The 14534-nt window shown below is 38.8% G+C and overlaps 1 protein-coding gene across 1 annotated transcript in view; it reads left to right on the top strand.

Annotated features, from left to right (window-relative positions):
• Window positions 1-18: 18 nt before the first annotated feature.
• The window catches only part of USP12 (ubiquitin specific peptidase 12), a 39275-nt gene continuing 24759 nt past the window's right edge, over window positions 19-14534 (top strand). Inside the window, exons 1-2 of the mRNA XM_061374619.1 lie at window positions 19-248; window positions 12207-12287. Coding sequence (XP_061230603.1) covers window positions 201-248; window positions 12207-12287 — 129 coding nt within the window. The 5' untranslated portion in view covers window positions 19-200. The remainder of the gene's footprint in view (window positions 249-12206; window positions 12288-14534) is intronic.

Here is a 14534-nt window from a genome sequence, read left to right as displayed (position 1 = left end):
AGTGGCGCCGGCCGGTACCCGCGCGCCCGGACGTTGGGGCCGTTGGGGCCGTTGGGGCCGCACGCGCCCCGCGGCGGGCGCTGCCCGCCCTCCGTCGCTCTGCCTTCGCTTTCCCTTCCTTTCCCCTCCTACTCCCGCCCGGCACAGCCCGGCTCCGCTCTGCTCGGCGCTGTGATTGGGCGGAAGATGGCTCTGGGCGGATGGAAATCCTAATGACAGTCTCCAAAATCGCCTCCATCTGTACCATGGTGAGGGAGTGAGTGAGGGGTCGGGGCAGCTCGCTCCCGGCTGCTCGGGGGTGGAAAGGGTGTGGAGGCTGGGTTTGCGCAGCGCCCCGGTGGGCGGGTGGGTGGTGCGGAGCTGAGCGCTGGGACGGAGCAGTGGGGAGGCGGCTGTGGCCGTGGGTGGGGATAGGAAGCGGAGCGGGGTTAATCGGCTTTGGGAGGCTCAACCTTGGTGCAGACGCTGATGGGATCGGATTGGGCTGGGGGCCGGGAAGAATCCTGTCTGTGAACGGGACAGGGAGGAGTGCGGGGTGGCCGAGCGCAGCTCTTCCCGAAGTGTGCCGAGAGCCGGGAGAGCTTGGGGCATTGCCTTGAGTTCGGGTGGCTTGTTGCAGGTGTGTTGCTCTTAGCGTAGGGTGCCTCCTTGTCCCTGTGCACTCGGTAACTGTCCCTTCTCCCTGCGTACCTCACTCCTGCGGTGGAGCAGTGCCTTTGAGCGGGCGGGTGCTGCTCGGGTTACCCGGAAAAGTGCTCGCACCCTGCATGATCTGCTCAGCCGGGCGCGCTCCACGCGATGGCTGTAATTGGTCTTGTTCGCTTCGATCCACGTCCTGATCGCGCTTTCATTACACTCTCGCTTGAAATTAGTTATAAGCAGATGTGATAAGGCGCTCTCGGGGTTTTTTAAAGAGGGGTGGATTCACTGGTGGAGGAATGCTGAATGTAAGGAAGGAAATAGCCCTTAGTCAATAGAAGTTACTACTACTCGTCATGGAAGAGATGTATCGATGGGTCATAGCTGAGGATCTTGCGTTTGTGCTGTTTTCTACCTATTCTATGGCCAAATGAAAGTTCTTGTTCTCAAATCTGTTTCTGTGAGGGAGGGGAAGAGATGCTTGAGGTGAAAAACTAGATGCACTCTGTCATCTAGTTTTTTAATTTGCTGATTTGGGATTATAATGTCTTGTAATGTCAAACAGTGGGGAATGCTCACATTTTGTATTACTGGAAACTGGTTTATGGTTTTCATAAATCTTGCTGCAAAGAGGCTTTAAACAGGAGTTTCAGAGGTGGCTCATGTGAACTTTGAATATCTGGAAGTCCGTGCAGTGAGATTGCTCAGGTGGGGTGTTGGTCTGCTGGAGCAGTAGTTTTCTGTGGCATGGGAGATCACATTCTTTTGTCTGGACTTGGAAAGTCTGACTTCTTGAATGCATGAGGTGTATACCAGCACCTTTATGTGGCCAAATGTTGTAGGACACAGACTTCAGGAGTTTTCATTCTCTGAAGTAGTTAGAGTTTAGGTTATACTGTTGAGGCATCAGCGTGGTTGACCCTTGAGCTGGGACCACCTTGTTTTATTACCATTCTAGCTAACATATTTTCTTTTGCAGCTGACCACTAGCCATTGTGTCAGTATAAATCCAGTGCTGGCCCTTGATTAGGCCTGCTGAAAGAAGAGGCCTACTTTTCTGCTTCTGGACAGCACAGAAGTTGTATTTGTGGACTGGCCAAGCAGCTAGTTCAAGATTATTCTGTATGTATGTTTATTAGAAATTACGTTATGTCATTGCCGTTTAGGTCAGTCCCGAACCGATTTGTTTCAACTAAAAATCTTCTGATTAATTAAAGTGTCTATATCCATGAAGATGAAATTCTGATGGCAATTGGGCATTATCTGTCCAGTCGTAATCATGTGCACTGAGGTGGATAAATTCCAGGCATGACATCTTTCCTGTGCATTTCTGATGCATGATCTTGTATAGTACTGCGAGGTGGGACAGCTGGTACAGGATACCTGCTTTAAAAGTTCTTTCGCACATAATAGATAGTGTGAGATTGTGCTTAAAAATATTTCCATAAAGATAGTGTGGAGAAGCACTTGGTATTTACTGTGGAGTTGTTTAGACCAGTGTGGTTACAATCAGGCAAATCTATTTAATTTTAACAAGAGTCATATACTCATGTTTAAGCATATGTTTTGCAAAACCAAAGAGGAATATAATTGCTGAGTAATACTCTTTTTTTGTTCCTGGCAGTTCTTCTTTGTGTCAACACACTGTTTGATAACCTGCCAACTTCTTAAAAATTCTTACAAGTTTGTCTTGCCCTTCCCCATGTCTCTTACAAGAACTTTCAGGCTGCTGCTTCTCCTCTTGTGTTTGCTTAGTACAAAACCAGTAATAGGCATTTGTTGTCAGAGATGGTTTGTCCCTACACAAACCTAACACACACATACACTTACAATCTGTAACAGAGCAGTCTGGAACTGTGTTGAAGACACATTCCACTGCATTCCATTGCAGTCCTGTGTTTCACGACTCAGACCCAGTACTGCTGACTCACTTGTATTTTATGCATCTTATTCTTGTTCAAGATTTGAATATTGGAAAGTAATAAATGACATTTTATGGTACTGGTGGGTTGTGTGGGTATAGTGAAGAGTGATATCCAGTAATTTTAGGTTGTTAGCCACTGTGCCTTTTGAGATGATCTTACGAGAGCACATTCTGCCTACAAAGGGTTGGTTGTTTTCTGTGCTTCATTAGTTCATTGATCTGTACTCCAGTGTTCATACCAGTGATGGCAGAGCTCTTCCTGTCATACTGTCTCGTAGTGCTGTATTCCCTGAGATTCCTTTTCTGCATCACCACTCACATGGTTCCTTGTGCTGTAGTCTCAGTTACAAGGCTGGAGATTGTGGAAGAGGACTGGAAAATTGCTTTGCCCTCGAGTGGTTTACCCAGTGTTCTTGTTGCAAGTGGATAAAGTTAACAACGTGGGGCCTTTTTTTTTTTTTAATGTCTTTGCAGTAAAAGTAGAACTTGGTCTTTTACCCTCATCCATGCATTAAACTGCAGCCAAAGTCTTACCTGACTGAATTATATGGGGTTTTTGTGGACGGCTGAGAAGTGGTAAAGTAACCCATGCTAACTGCCATGAACATGTGACCCATGCTGTGCTCACCATAAAACAGAGATTGAATCTAATATTTCTGACTTTTGCTTCTGTTATCTAGAATCTAACAAAAAATTGCTGGCAGTTGAAAAGTATTAAATCTTATAGTGGCTGTAGCAAAGAGGAGATAGAAATTACCTTTTGTAGCTTAAAAGCTACAAAAACCTACAAAGATGTCAGTCTCAGACATGCAGAAGGAACTTGTAGTGGGAGTCGTACTTGTTTTTCAGTGTTCTAGGAACTGGTTGCTTGTGTTACCACAGCCTGAAAAAGTTTAGTGAAATTTAAAAATGATGCTAATCTAGAAGCTGTAGCGTTAGACATGAAAATCTTCATGTTTCATGTATTTGTCTACATGTTCCCTTATCTGTCTGCCAGTTTAGCAGCTTATTTACAGGGCCAGTGTCACGGAATGTCTTCAGTGATTCACTCAGCCCCCCAACATTGACATGACATACATAGCTTTTAGCTAGACTGTATGGTGTAACAGTGTGTTCTGCATGAGAAGTTTGTGCGTATCTTATAACCCAAATTCTTGTTTTTGAAAGGAGTGGGACTTGTGGAATCACTCTGAATGGCTATTGTCCTTTTCCTGCCTGTCTCCTGTCTAAGGGTACTGTCATCAGTACCCTTTTACTGTTTCAGTCACATTTGATGAGGATTTAGAGGTCTTGGAGGCGCTTAAGTTCAAACAAGCACGTTGGGAGTGGTAGAGGGGGAGGAAAGCAGCTTAGAGGAAATAGACCCTGGAAGTGCCCAGTTGAGAGAAGGCTGCAGTGCACCTACCTTGGATGTCATAGCAGAGAGGCTTTGTAAAAACATTGAACTGTAGGAAAATGTAATAACTAACTGTGAGATGGGTAAACATACATGGACTTCATTACTGCTTAAGGAATTATGTGTTTACAATAGGCTTTTCAAACCTGATTGTGAAATCTGCACTTAATGTAAATTGATGTTTGCCAGAGTCTGCAGTGAGCCAGAAATGTCTATGATGTACTCACTCCTGTTCTCTCTAATTGCACCGTCTCTTCTGAAGCGCAAATTACAATACTTAAACATTAATTGATGATAAGGTTAATAGATTCAACAGGAAGGTGTACAGAAGACTTGTGCTGGAAGAAGTAAGAATTGGAAATTACAGCAGAGAAAGAAAAGTTGTGGGAAAACATTCCTTCAAAATGAATTGGTGATAGAAAAGAAAGCAGAGGGGGAGGGGACTAAAGTAACACAGAGAAGATAGCAGTGTTATAGTATTCCTTCATCCAGCTGTCTGACTTGCTCATGTAGCAGGGTTGGCAAGAAGGAACATGTGCTGTGTCTCAGCCACTGCACTTCACTCTGGCATCATGACCTGAATCTGCCTTGAGACACAGACTGGAGTGTTCAGGCACGTGTTCTGATGTGGTGATTCTGTTGCAAGCACATTACATTTTGGAGAAGTATTTGTTGGACAGTTGGGTAACAGCTTAAACCACAGTAGGCAGGTTCAGTCATCTGTTGGGAGTTCTCATCAGGAGAGTCTTTCATGATAAATATGAACCTAAGATTCAAGTTGTCATAATTTTTCTAGATGTAACAAGCTACAGTATGGTAATAAAAGATGAGTCCATATATTTGCTCTTTAAAATGACACTGCTTAATATACTAATTAATTTAGACAAATTTGTTTTAAACTTACATGAAACTGATTTTGACTCTAGATTAATATAAAGCAAATGTCAAATATGAGACACAGAGAAAAACTCCTGAAGTTGTATAGCTGTAAAGCAATATTTATACCAGCACAGATAATTATTTAGTTGGCACATTACTTATATTGGAAAATGTCAATTATATAAATGTTCCCTTTTCTTTTTTACCTGCTTGTACACATATACTCATCTTGCAAGTTCTAAGCACAAAGAAACAACGAAATACAGACTTGGGCTCTGGTCTTGCCAACAGAATTTTTAGCTGTGTTGTAGGGAATACAAAGCTTGAATACCTGAATTGGTTATTTAATATTCTTTGTATTTATTTTTTTAACTACTGAAACAGCTAATTTGCATTAAAACTTCTAGGAATGACTCTATAAGATGTGGTAAAAGGATTTTTGCCTTTTGATTGATATTGCCTACTTTTCTCTTTCAGATCTGTTGAAGGAAAGAGGTATATAAAGGCCCTGTATGGGGGGTAGCTTGTATTTTTCTAGCTTAGGAAATTTGCTAAAGTTAAATGCTTTTAACAAATAATTTGTTCAGGCTATGGGATCTTTCAGTTGAGGGGAAAAAAAGCCCAACTAGATCTTTTTGTGGTGTAGAACCAGAATGATGTGTATTTACATAAGTAGACCAGAACTGGAAAAGATTTTTTGCTATTTTTCATCAACTCACATTCTTGTTATAATTCCACAGAAATGGGAAATTATAAAAGCGACATACTTGTTTTTATGAAACAGGAATTATGTGGGTTAAAAAAGCATATGAGACACATCACAGTGTGCAGTTTATCAACGAAAGCAGTTGAGCAAATGTGTTGTTCCCTACCCTCCCCCTCATTTTGGGTGATTAGTTAAGTCTGATTTTTCCAGAAGATTAATATAATGTACTAACTGTACTTTTTAGGCAGTAAAAGATTTCTAAGATCAGATCTTCTTTAAATACATCTCACAGACTCCTGTCTTGTCTGCTAGTGTAATTCAACCTCTAACTAAAAGTCTTTGAAGGTGATAGTTTTGATCTTTTGGGACCCCACTTAATGAGTGTTGTTGTGAGATGTGTTGCTCTGATGCTATTGAAAATCCATCTGATTGGAGGAAATTGAAGCAAAGGCACCTAATATCATAAACAGCATCAACCCAGGAATTTGCTGGAATTACACAGTATAAATACGACTTACCTTGTTGCCAGTATTATAGTTTTTAGAAATATGATTTTATTCTGTACTGGGGGTAGTACTGAACTGTAGAAGGATCACTGCATCTTTTCATGTTTGGAATATCCATTCCATGGAAGAACCAAACCCAGAGCCCTAATTCTCCCTGTGTCAGCTTCATAGGTTAGAGCAATTTATCTTTGACTTCAGTATTGCTGTGAAGGAAAATGTGTTGTGTATGTTCAGTGGGGCTCAAAAAGATGGGTTTGGCAGATACACCGAATGTGAAGAGAAGGCGATTTTATGCGATGATAACATTTTCCTTGCCCAGGCAGAGATGTTTTTGCTTTGTACTCAATAAACCCCCTTTTGTCTTAGCTGCACATGGTTAGAATATATAGGACTATGTTTTAAATTAATTAGTTACAAATAGTATTAGTTTCTCAAGTATTTTAAAAATATGAACTGAAACTATACAAACATTTCATAGTTAAATTAGCAAGTTGTGTATAACTAACATATGCTCTTTTGCAAATAAGTGAACAATGAGGATTATTGAATCCCACTCAGCATATTTAATTTCTGCTTCCTGGGCTAGAAACAGTATCAAAACAAATACATTTCCATTTTGGCTGCAGTTGAAACAAGATATATATATAAATTGATATAATGTAGCTGTTCTGTTTGCCCTTAATCACAATTCATATAAATACATGGAAAAGTATGTATTCACATATTCTGTTAAAACATAACTGGAAGAGTGGAAATACGTATTTCTTTTTTAACAGATTCTATCAGTCACAGTGGATTAGTGTAGGCTGTGAAATTCTGGATACCTTCACCAGTGGCACAGACAGGAAGAGTTTTCTAATACATGGCCAAAAAAAAAAAAAAAAGCAAAAGCACTAGTAAATGAACATTTCTACATTGAAGGGTTTTTTATTATAAGTGATTAATTTTATGCTTGCAGTGTTTTGTTCTTGTTCAGGAAAACATTGCTATTCCTGGTTACCAAGTTTCCCTTTTAGTTCTAATGCCATTCTGTCATAGGAAGAATAAAAGTTCCGTTTTGTAGCATTAGTTTTTGTGATTGTTCACTTACCTGTAGATAAGGTAATGTTTAAAAAATTGGACTTACATATTCCTATGCAACATGGTTTAGTTATGTGAGTCACCTTAGAATCGGGGGAGGTGGAGAGCATTGTAGGGAAGGATCTAGCGTAGTGCACATGTGAAGGGAAAAATGTATCGTCAGAATTTTTGCAATAAATCTAAGTTTCAAGGTAAATAATTTCAAAGTGAATTTTTTTTTTTTTTACGCAGGAAATTTACAATTCAGTAAAGCTGGAGGATAAAGCTGTTAGAGCAAACTACTGCAAAGATGAGCCACCGAGTTACCAACTGATACTTATTCTAGAGAGGGATAGATCAACCCCCCTAACCCAGCCTAATAGGACTAATACCAGTGTAATCTTCAAAGCACATTTGGCTCATTATGAATATAGTCTTTGTAAGAGAATTGCTGCCAACTAGGTGGGATGATAAACTGCAATTGTTTGCCTGCTGGCTGGCATGTTTTTAGACAGTATTTTTTTTATATAGGTTGGCTTTTTTTTTTTCTTTTCGTTCTTTTTAGAAAAGTGCCAGATGCGTTTTTGTTAGTGTTTTAGTGCAGATGTGAAGGTCTGTGCAATTCTGAAGTGATTCTCCCGAACAACCTGCATCTTGGAGTGGTCTTAACATGCACAAATCAGATTGCTTGTGGAGGAAACCAAATCAGGCAATGTAGTTCAGCTGCAGCTGGGTGTTCAGTCACCAGCCAGCCTGGAACTAATCTGACAAAACCCTTCTGAAAACCGAAGCCTGTATATCAGATTGTAAGCACCAACTGATTTGCTTTACAGTTTGGCTTCTGTTAGCTTATCCTTATGTTAGCTGTTAGTGTGTCTCAGGGATACTAGTTTGACATGTAGCACCACAACGGTGTGACTTGTATGGTAGTGAGAAGGCACTAGTAAAGTAGAAATGGCATTTAAGGGTATTACTGCTTTAGCAAATGAAAAACTAAACAAATAAAAATACCCATTGTATGTCTGCACTTTTCGGGGTTTTTTTTCCCCTTTTCCATTTAAATGTACAATATTGGGGGTTTAGTTTATTTTAGAGCTTTGTGAGAATATCTGTAAAACTTGAAAATCAGGAAAATTCAACTGTACTTAATTAAAAGATACTACACCTTCCTCTCCCACTGAGTTTTCTGAGCTTTGATTCCACTAAACTGAAGTGAAACACTCATTTGGTTAATGTTACATGTAGTTACAGAAAACCCAAGCTCTTTTGAAAATAAAAGTTGAGAAACTTAATTAAGGGCCTTCAACAGTAAACATGGACTCTTACCTCTTCATTAGTAGAGCCTTCTTCTCTAACTTGGTGGTGGAGATCAGCAGTACATGTTCAACTGATTTGAACATAGTTAGACTAAGCTTACTCATTGTTTATCTCATATCAGTTTGATGTTAAGCACAGGATAAAGCGTACAGTGAAGTAAAGGTCGGCTTTACACCTAACTTTCATTATGTATGAGAGCACTCATTTATAATCAGTGATACTTTAACATTGTTTCCAGGATCATTTTTGGTAACAAAAGAAAGTTACACAAATCTTCATTTCATATTGTATTTTTGTATATACGCCTTAGCTGATAAACTTTCCACTTCGTAAAGCTATATTGCATTCACTATGAGAAATAGGTGTTCTGTATGCCTTTATAATTATGTCTGTCCTAGAAGGGGTGTAATGCAGGGCAGCGTTTGGTGATGTATAGTTTTATACTAATCTGATGCAGAACCTAGTAAATGCCAGTACTATTTCAATATTAGCTCTTTTGGACTTTGTGCCTCTGTTCCTTCCTACTTCTGGTAATGCCTTGCATGCTTCTGCTCAGAAGGGTAGGAGAAACTGGAGGTGGATGTACTAACCAAAGCTGATGATGTTCTTTCTATCCTCTGCACAATGTCAAAGCCAAGTTGCTGTGTGGGAGCTGAGCACCTATTGTATGGGTTGTTAAGTGAGACCCCCCCAAAACGAGAGGTTTGTTTTGGGGTCTTCATACATCCCAGTTAAGTGGCAGAGGAAGAAATTCTGTATTCTGCAGCATGCATCACAAGCTGAAATTTCCCAAGGCTAGATCCCAAGCCCAATAAGTCCATCCAGGCTGATGGAAAGAGGTAGACTCCACTCCTGCTTTAAACCCCTGCTGTCCTCTTGACCAAAAGATGGCATGATACTACAGTAGTTGGTGGTGTGACAGTGCTTCCCCTCTGCATCTGTATTCACAGAATGGAAGAGTCAACTGGGGCTGGTAGCATGTATGGTAATAATGAATGCGAAATGTTTTGCAGTGAGGGATAGCTAGAATCTCCAAATGTTTTTTATGGGTCAGATGTGAACATGCATTTTAGCATACTCTTTCAAGCCCCTGCTGCATACTATGTTTTCGCCTTCTGAAACCAACACGCTGTGCACTGTATGAATGATTCTTTGGAGGGAGGAATAACATCTTTTATGACAGACCAAAAGAGAGCTGTAGAGGGAAGTCTGAGTAGCTTGAGGGTTTTTATATTGGTGTAAAACATCCGCGCTGGTTTGTAGTAATAAAACATTCATAAACAGCTGCATTCAAACATAGGCAATGCTGTGCTTTGAAATCATGTGAAAGTCTAAGCCTTGAATGAAACAGCCTTGAAGAATCAGGAAACATAACAATATGGGAGTATCTCAGCATGTCTATCTTGTTGCCAAGTCAGGGTCTGTACTGTGCTACAAAACTAAATACAGAGTTCAGGTCTATACAAAACAGAAACATCAAAGTTTATACCATGATATTCTTCCTTCCAAAGATAGAATAAAGTAGCTACTCCACCCTAGCTTCGAAAAGAGAAAGAAATTCCTAAAAGCCTGCTTTTGAATGTATTTATTTCTAAAGGAGAGATTTTAACAGTAGGATAAAAAGGCCTCCACAATTCCTTTTTTGCCTAGTTTATTTGCAAATAGTATCCACCTAGCCAAAGCTCATGGGTGTATTTCAGTAAGGCTGCAAAACTAAATATTCAGAAGTCATGGAGAGCTTTAATCTTAAATGAGGGTTTCTACCCCTTTTCCTTAGCACCAACATCACATCTGAGAACAGCTTCTAAGGTAGTAAACCCTGCAGCCAGGTCCCTGATAAAGGAAAGGATTTATTGTATTGGATAATTGCAGGGGATACAGCTGACCATGCCATGCCATGACCTGTCAGCAGCTGGGGCTGTGATGTGAATGGAGCATAACTGTACTCTCTCAAGTGTGGAATTACACTCTTTTTTTTGCTCTATTCTAGTTAAAGTTGCTATCTCCAAATGGGCTTTTGACCATTTGTTCCCGGTTTCAGAACTACTAAGCTAGATTGTGTAACCACTCTTAGGTTCTGTAATACCAAAATCACATCATGGCAGATACCGCAAAACAGTTTCATTTTTTTTTTTATACATTTTGATACATTCCTAATTTTAAGTCTGCACCCTTCCCCCATCTGTAATTAATCTGTGAAATCCTGCATATAATTTTTAATGCAGTTGTGATTTTGATTTAATTTTACTCTTGTAATGCCCAGGGCTATTTACTACATCTTTGGTATAAAGAAGGAACTTGTCGAGAAGGAGTCATAGCTGGTTTTAAGATTCTTTGCTGTATACTGTGTGCCATTTTAGCTTCACTTAGGCCTGATTCAGACTGGAATACTGGAACAGTCATGCTTATGCATTCGTTTGATAGTGTGTATGTATATATATACATATCAGTGGTGTTGTATGCAACGAAAGTGATTTAGAGTTGGATATATTTGCTTTTCTCTAAAACCAGTCAGTGTAAGAGCTCATAAAAAGCTAGGGGGTTTTAGTTCTCTCAGTTTTCCAGGGTAGAGGTTTTTCTGTCTCTAAATAAATAAAAACAAAAACCACCTCCAAAACAACCAAACAACAAAACCCGCTTATTCCTTTGAAACCCAATGTTTATTGAAGCAGTTCAGTCAACAGTTATTGGTTGGAATTATAGAGTAACCAAAGTTACCTTCTCTGAGCTCTTTTTGAGGACCAGACCCAGCAGATTTGTTGTGCAAAGGCTGCAGCATTTGTAATGCACACCAACAGTAGCTGTACTACGTTGTCTTTTAAAAGTTCAAGGTATTTAACAAAGCCCTTTGAACAGTTTATGTTTTCGGTGTAGGTGGAACAGACCAGTCTCTCTGCTTCCTATGACCAAGCTGTGTTTTTTAACTTTTTCTGAAATGTGCTATACAGTATGAAAATTACGTGTGAAGAGGAGCTTGCCATTTGGCCTTGTATCACCTGCTTTGCAATACTGTATTAATGCAGTTGTTACTAAAGGAGCTCCTGTCTGAAAATAATAAATACAGGGCATCGAACCAGTATAATTGCATGAAAATGATAAAACTTACTTGGGATGTTTTTGAACAGAACATATTTGGAAACATGTATCTCTGAGGCACTTTGGATTACGTTGAAATAGTTTTCTTGTGGTGGAAGAGTGTTAGGCTCTTCATTATAAGTAGTGAAGCATTATGTTATGGCACAGAAGACTTGCTGTCTACTTTAAGACCTGTGGGAAGTGGTTTTGTGGACAATCTAAATGCCCTGACAGTGCAAATCAACAGAGAACTTAAACGACTGAATTTTCTGCATTCATGCCTAATGTTATCGTGCCTATGAGCTTGTCTTCGCAAGTTCAGTTAATTTGCCCTGTGTGATTGTTGAGCGGGGTCACAAGGTCCACTTTCTCTCCCACCTCCAGGGTAGAGACAGGAAGGTGTTTCATCCATTTTCAGTATTTCGTCTCTCATTTATTTCTGTTTTTCTCCCTCCTGACTAGAGAGACTTTCAGTGCAAGTAAACTTAGTAAACCAAAGTCTTATGGTCTGAGATCTGAAGATACTGGTTCGGTGTTAGCAAGGTCTATAGTAGTAACCAGGTTTTTTAGGGGGCTGTTTTTTTGGGATTGGTTTGTTTTGGTCATTTATCCTTGCCAAAAAAACTTCTTGCCTTTTCTCAACTAGTTAAATTTACTGTGTACATAGTTGCAACACTGATATTTTGTGGCTCTTGGTTTTTCTAGGGCGCCAATGCCTCAGCTTTGGAGAAAGAGATTGGTCCGGAACAATTTCCAGTCAATGAGCACTATTTTGGTTTGGTTAATGTAAGTTTCAGACCATAACTTCATTGCTTTGAAATGCCACCAGTGGATTTGTTCAATTACAAGACTGTGACTGAATGATGAATTAAAGCACTGAAAGATGCAGTAGTTGAATATACATACTTATTGAAACCTTTCAATATTTACTGTATTTGTAGGACTGTGTATTTAATGCTTTATTTCATTTTACTAATGTAAAATGTAGATTACTCTTAAAAATAATTTTCTTTCTATTAAAACGTCTAAGTCTTAACAAAAGCTTGTTCATAGTATGCCAATCTAAGTGAATAAATAACAGGAAAAATCTGTGAAAGGCTGTTGATGATATGTTCACATCTGCTATTTGTGTTAAGATTTACAAAAAATACTGAGCCCAAAGAGGAAAGCAGTGGTAGAAGAAACATACTGAATTGTTTGATTCAATCATTAGTTTTAAGGAATGATTTAAATTTTAATTTCTGGTATTCCCAATGAAGAGTGTATCTTGTTAGACATTGCATTATTCTGACACGAAATATTAAATGATTTTCTTTTGGGGGGCTTCAGGAAGTACATATTTCAACTAAGTTGATTTAACAAGAGCTATCATCTTGCTTTTCTTAATGAAACTCATTACTTCTAATGCCATCCTGCTACTGTAACATAGGTTTCTACTTCTAGGTCCTTACCACTGACATGTTCAAGAGTGCAATCTGGGTATACACTTTGAAGTCAGTAAACATTCTAACTGATAAGCTGACTTACATGGGTCTCAAATGCCACGACATAAATTACTGCTAATTTTAACTTTCTCATGAAAGTTGAAATACCTTCAAACTGACACATCGTTTCTCTGAAAAGAGGAAGTACAGTAGGTTAACTGTTAATATTTGCTTTGTAGCAGAGCTTAGGCTTTCCGTCAAAACTGTCCTTATCTGCTATTATCTGTTACGATATTATTAGTATCTTCTCAATTCTGTTATTCTGTTGACAGATTATATATTTTCCTAATTTCTTGTTCAAATCTAGAGAGGATTTAAGACTTAACAGTAAAATTGTATTGTACGCCTAATCTTGAAGTTTTACATACTTTGTACCCTTAAGAAAAGTTTCAATAAAGGACAGTCTTCCTAATATATAATGAATATAAAGAAGTTTTGCCTTTCTGTAGTCCAGAGGGAGTAGGAAATTTGAGAGGTCGTCTGTCTTTAAGTCATTGCTCTCAGCCATACATATAAGAGGCAGGCCAAGATACCTTGGAGTGCTGTTAACTTTCTGTGTAATACAGGAATATGCTTACTTTAGTTCCAAATAATAAAGTTTTATAGACCATAAGTCTTTGAATTGTAACAGATAGTAAAATGGGATTCCATTACATCTGTGGCACCCTGGTGCCGTGTTTTTGGCTATAGTCGTTAGCAAAGGAAATTCAGTCATATTGTTGCTTGGATGGTTTTCAGATCTGTTCTACATATTGTGTTTACTAACACAGTATGTTTACAGAGAGAAATATATAAATATATAATATAAATAAAAATGTATAAAAATAATAATATATATAAATATATAAAAAGCTTTCAGAATTTAAATCTATCAGGAAAAAGAAAGGTAGTGACCTTTTCATTAGCAAACTATGGCAATAGCCATTCAGAAAGAATGACAGCTAGTAATAATTACAAGAAATACTAGATAATTAGGTAACAAATTTAAAGTACTATTAGTTTGAGAAGAGATAGAAATCACTGTTTTTGCCTTCATTCATTTCTCCAATTGTTTTTTAGCAGTTACAAGAAATGAACCTCTTAGAGGATCATTACCATTTAGTGCTGAATTTTTCTAATTTGTTTAGTGATTTTGTTTGTCCTAACTTTGCCCAGAGTAATGGAAAAAAACTGAGATAATGTGGAAAACTGAGGTAATGTGTAGCTCTAGTCTACCTCTGTAATAGCTAGCCATTTGAAATGTCCAGAATGCAGGTCAGGAATTTAGATAAAGATGACAGTTCTGAAATAGAGATCTGTCACTGGTAAATGTGGTGTTTATTCAGAGGTTGTGTAAAAGAAGAGAAGGTAGAAGCACTGACTTATCTCCTCTCCAGCTTTGTGGTGTTATCTAAGGATTATTCAGAGGATGTGCTGAAAGAACAATTAGAGAGGTAGGAGAAGAATTAAGAAAGGGCAATTATGGGAAGCAGATGTAAGACCAGATGGAGCTTTTGTTCTGTCAATGAAAGCTCAAAATGGAAAATTTAGTTTAGACTTCAAAGAACAA

The sequence above is a fragment of the Neopsephotus bourkii genome, unplaced genomic scaffold (assembly GCF_033783945.1).
Source record: "Neopsephotus bourkii isolate Nb327-2 ecotype Australia unplaced genomic scaffold, CSIRO-AGI_Nbou_v1 NB_1638, whole genome shotgun sequence".
Taxonomy (NCBI): Eukaryota; Metazoa; Chordata; class Aves; order Psittaciformes; family Psittacidae; genus Neopsephotus; species Neopsephotus bourkii.
The sequence above is the reverse complement of the archived record's forward strand: the minus strand, read 5'-3'. Positions and strand labels throughout refer to the sequence as shown.